We start from the raw sequence: 5,433 nt of genomic DNA, 5'->3' as shown, positions 1-5,433 counted from the left end.
GTTCCTTTTAATAACAGAGAATTCTCATTCTTCTGGATCTGTTCTGTGATAGTCATTGAGTGGAGTTTTGAGATCCAATTTATATTTGTACAGGCTTAAACATACCATAAGCAACCAATGATATCTTAAAATGGGTGCTTGACATTGGGAAAAATGATAGATTATGTCAAAGTGGTTTGAGACCAGAAGTGATTGTAGCAATTTCACCTGGAGTTACTTGTAAGCACTCCAGATACAACTGAATTTTGCACAAGTGGCTTCTACAAAACTGGCACCAACTAATCCAGCTTCAAAGCAAGTCATTTGGTTGTTACTAACCGTGGTGCTTGACAAAACATCATTGTTTAATGCAGTTTGAGATTTATCTCTGATTAGTCAACCTAGTTACACTGAAAAAGGCCTGTACAACATTAAAATGGAAAAAAGTACAGACAGTGTAAATATGAAATCAAAATTGAATACTTGAACTTGTGGAAAGAGGAACAGAGTTAAAATTTCAGTTTGGAGATCCTACCTCATGACTGATGAAATATTAAACAAACTGAAACAGTAACTCTTTCCACATTTGCTGCCTGTTTCTAGTATTTTCTATTTAGTTTGACATTCTACAATTTGTTCTAAGCCTTTGAGTTAGGTCTCTGTTTTTTTTTAACAGAGAGGTTTCCATTTGCCTCATAGAGAGCAGAAGTGGTGCTTGCTTTGAAAGATCAACCAAGACTAGGTTAGAGCCATGGCCTGGGACTCCGCAAACTCCCTCAAACTTCTGTGGAACATATAAGTGTGCAGTGCTAGGGTAAGTCAGCACATGTTGAGCATATCTATCAAGAATATCTGCATGAGTTTCCTAAGGGACTGACATACATTATTTCCTGGGGCAGGCCTCAGTAAGACTGTGTAAATTCTACAAATGCTCAGAATAAATGATTGAGAAAGCTGACAACAATCATGTTACCATATCCAAAAGTATTTTTATTAACCAATTCTATACAGGTGTATACGTTGCAGAAAACCACATATTTTTACATAAAGAACAAAACTTCATTAATAATCAGAGCAACAGATAGATATACAGTAAATGTTTGTGTAGTTAAAAGTTTTAAGCAGTAATCACTTGATAATCCTGTAACATTTTCAAAATGTTTTGGTAAAAGTACTTGGTGCATGGTTTTTAAAGTGTTGGTATTTGTCTTCTCCTGCAACTAGTACTGTGGCAGGGAAAGTACGAGGTCTGTCTGGATCCTGAAATGAAAGTAATAATTGGTATTAGTAAATACATCCAACAAAATGTTTAACATAAATATACATTGCACAGGCACATTTGGATATTCGGTCATGAATTAGATGTGAACAAATGATCTGATTAGCCTGGTCTAATCTAGGTTGTTTAATTCATGTGTATACAGACACTTGATGTTTTGTCACCTGGGGTTTGTTGTAATGTTCAAGTGTTAATTGCAGGCTTCCATGTTCCCCATCAAACCTAGCTAACTTACTTTAATATTTCTCATTTCCACCTCAGTTTTCTAATGGTACTACTCCGTTACAAAATCCAGTACATCATCCAGTTAAACAACCCCAGGTTTTAATTCCATCATCCAGTCTGAAATGCTAAGTGTTGGTTGTTGCAAGAGATGCTCTTAACTCCTTTGCTAAATTTTCTTTCTGGTATTCAGATATGTTATAAGGTAGAGGATTAGATCGTTGGAATTTGTAAAACAATTTCATTGGGTGCAGTGGCATTGGCAATTACAGTGGTCTTTCACACAACGTTATGACAAAGCTGCTGTCTTTTAATAATTTGGCAGCAAAGTAGGGAATTAAGTACTCAAATGTAACTGGGCATTATAAGAGATTGCATGTGATGTAGGCTCCTTTTTGCTGGGCAGTGATATGTATAGATCAATTTCATTTCACTAGGAAAAATTCTGATCAAATTTTAGGCCATTAATGCCTAGGATTTCTGGTTAGGTTTGTTGGCCCTCGCTATGGATTCAGTGTTGATTGGGGTACTAATGCCAGTTGGGTTTCTGGCTGCTAGTAAGTCAGTTGACAAGGAGAAATAGCTCAAGCATACAATTGAATTTCATTTGGGGTGGAGGATTAGAGAGAGAGGTTGAAACAACCTTTCAAAGCAGTGAAAATTTAATGAAATGGGTTTGGAGTGTTTGAGGTCTACAGATATATTAGCCTTTCTCTTGAATTTCCACAGATTAACAGATATCATGGAAATACAAATTATTGAAAAGTGCAAGTTATTTCACATCTCTTTAATGTGTAGTTAAATACTCACGTCAACAGGATAAGCCTTGGTTGGGACATAACGGATCACAAAGCCACATCTGCGTCTGTTTGAAAAGTTCGGTTCACTAAAGTGAACAGTCAAACCATCATGAACCTGAATTTTTAAAAAATAAAAACAGGTTATAAAATTTAAAAGTACAGTGGAAAATTTGTAAAAATTCTATATACACCCGTACATTATTTGTAGTTTTGATTCCAGCATTCCACTCACCGACATTTCTCCTGCTTTCAGAGGACATTGAACAGCTTTCTCTTTTTCAATCAAGTGCGCAGGAATTTCCTGATTGAATGTTAACATATTCCCAGCAGCTGCACTTGTTTTATGTTCCAGTAATCCTTGCTTGTGGCTTCCTAAAAATATCATTGATCATAACATAAGCCCTCTGGAAAATAATTTAAATTCTCTTGATATCAAAGATTTGATTGGATTGAAACTTTGCACTTCATACTCCATTGGAGCGTAGAAGGTTGAGGGGGGACCTGATAGAGGTATTTAAAATTATGAGGGGGATAGATAGCGTTGACGTGGATAGGCTTTTTCCATTGAGAGTGGGGGAGATTCAAACAAGAGGACATGAGTTGAGAGTTAAAGGGCAAAAGTTTAGAGGTAACATGAGGGGGAACTTCTTTACTCAGAGAGTGGTAGCTGTGTGGAATGAGCTTCCAGCAGAAGTAGTTGAGGCAGGTTCGATGTTGTCATTTAAAGTTAAATTGGATAGGTATATGGACAGGAAAGGAATGGAGGGTTATGGGCTGAGTGCAGGTCGGTGGGACTAGGTGAACGTAAGAGTTCGGCATGGACTAGAAGGGCCAAGATGGCCTGTTTCCGTGCTGTAATTGTTATATGGTTATATATTATTGAAAAAAGGTTGAGAGCTGGGTTTGAGAACGAAGAATTATAGACTATGTATAATAGCTTAGAAATATATAGGGAAGTTCTGAGAGGTCATAATCCAAAGTGTCAAATCTGTTTCTCCCGTCACAGGTGCTGCCTGATTTGCTGAGTTTTTCAGATTTTGAGCCTGTCAAGAACTAAAATTTTTGAGACGGCTACTGGGCTACATGATCTAAGCTGGGATGTACATGAACTTGCATGGCACAGAACTAAAGTTAACTATGTCATAAATTTAGTTAAACACAAAAAGAGATGATAGAGAGACGCTTCTCATAGCTGGCACAATTAACCAACTGTGTTTCCTCCAGCCAATTGTATATTTAAGTTTGCAGTTAATGTTAAGATAGGATGCACAGTAATTTGTGTCTGTGGAAAGACAAGCCAAAATAAACTAAGTGAACAAAATGTGAAGAGTTGCTTTTCAAAGGCAAAACTGTGAGATATTCACTATGGATCTATTTATCTGAAAAACTGGATTCCAAGTCAAATTCAGTTTTAAAGACTGAGATTTTTTTTTAATCCAGGACAATCAAAGGATACAGAATAAAGCCAGATAAGTGCAAAGAAGGTTCAGCTCAAACATCACTGAAATGTTTGGCAGAATAAAGTTGAGTGGCAAACGGTCTACGCCTATTTATGGGCCAATAAATGAAAACAATGTAAACAAACTTCTTTAAATTTAACCTGGAATAACTTGTAGGACTCCATTTTCTTGGTCAACATCATCAAGGGCCAACCATACAGATGCCACAGGACCTCCTTCAAACCCCCAGTACCTGCAGATAATGAACAGCATAAGATTAAGTCTGATAACACTTACAGGATAGTTATATTTAGAAAAGCATGTCCCAATCTTTTTGTTTCTGTACTGTAATCCCTGACTTACCTGATGTCCTGATGCCAGGCAACAAATGGAGCAATGTTGTTTTTGTGAGGGACATCCGAGGCTGGATACTTACAGATAAACCGAGAGTCGAGAAGAATGATGTTATCACCCAAGACTGCAGTGATGGTTTGTAGCACCCGAGGATGTGTAGCTAAATCCATCACCCATGGGTGCTCTAAATGTATATTATGAAGGTTGTATTGGGTGTGCACTTTACCTGGAACACACACCCAGAAGAAGAAACTAAGTAAGTTTAAATTTTACATAATTCCATCCTTACTGTAAATATGATAAATATATAACAAAATTGAAAATGCAAGATAGAATGTTTGATTGTATTGCATATTCTAACAGTGCAGACAAACTGTTGAATGTACATACACTGCATGACTAGACAAAGATCCGTAACAAATTTCTCCTCAAGAGCTGAGAAGTTCTGAAGAGCCTGTGCCAATTCATTTTTGTTCAGGACCTGGATTCCTGTAATAAAGCCGTTGGTTTCATAGGCATTCTTCAAGTTAGTTGCCTTGCTTTCCATGTCGACAACTTGTTTTATCCCTTCTGTCTTCTGAAGTTGTATTGGTTCCTCAAGCAGCTAGTTTAAATATACTTCAGGAAAATTCATTTGCATACAACTCTCAACTGCTTCCTTGCATGCAGCCTATCAGAAATGCATTTGAGTGGTGATGAAATTATGCAAGAACAAAAGATATATGTAACTGTAGTTTCACCTCTGAATGAATCCATGTTACCTTCGTACCTGGAATATACAAAATAATATTATTTTTTCATCGATCACAACACATAGTTGATGCTGGAAAATCCCACACTTTTTATGTAATTTCCTTTAGCCTAGAAGCAGGATTATTTTCAACCATCACTGTTGTATCACTGACTCCACCATTAAGCCAGAAAACCGACCCTTATTCAATGAGGATATAGAAGAACATTCCACATGAATAGTTAAAAACGAAGTGTTAACTGGTATAGCTACAACATAGAATTATATTGATGCTAGTTATTAGCTGTGGTATGTGGTGATCACACAACCAATGGACCAGATCAAAGACCAGCCGTGTCAGCCCGCCTTATCATGAATGGTCATGTAGAATTAAACAGATAAATTGAGAAACAGGTTTAATGGGCATACCCATCCTCAATAATGGTAGGTGAGATGTGGCTAGAATATTTATATTTTCATTGTGAAGAGGGAAAGATTAGTCTTAGCACCCAGCATAAGTCACGATCATCACTAACGCCAATTTGATTCACACGATCTTTCGGGGTGAGTGAGTAACCAAGATGCACCAAAGCCCATGGCACGTGAAGCCTTTGGCTGTGCTAAACTCCA

The 5,433-nt window shown here is 37.2% G+C and overlaps 1 protein-coding gene across 1 annotated transcript; it reads right to left on the bottom strand.

Moving 5' to 3' along the window:
* Positions 1-1,053: 1,053 nt before the first annotated feature.
* On the bottom strand, positions 1,054-4,634 carry LOC140204558 (probable alpha-ketoglutarate-dependent hypophosphite dioxygenase). Its single transcript, XM_072271276.1, has 6 exons — positions 4,464-4,634; positions 4,083-4,299; positions 3,881-3,972; positions 2,513-2,652; positions 2,291-2,395; positions 1,054-1,239 (listed from the first exon to the last, which is right to left on the bottom strand). Exons 1-6 carry the CDS (start codon positions 4,618-4,620, stop codon positions 1,132-1,134), a joined length of 819 nt encoding a protein of 272 aa, XP_072127377.1. The 5' UTR covers positions 4,621-4,634; the 3' UTR covers positions 1,054-1,131.
* Positions 4,635-5,433: the final 799 nt, after the last annotated feature.

This window comes from Mobula birostris, chromosome 10, assembly GCF_030028105.1.
Source record: "Mobula birostris isolate sMobBir1 chromosome 10, sMobBir1.hap1, whole genome shotgun sequence".
Classification (NCBI taxonomy): Eukaryota; Metazoa; Chordata; class Chondrichthyes; order Myliobatiformes; family Myliobatidae; genus Mobula; species Mobula birostris.
Note: the sequence above shows the minus strand (reverse complement) of the source record. Positions and strands in the feature narration are given on the sequence as shown.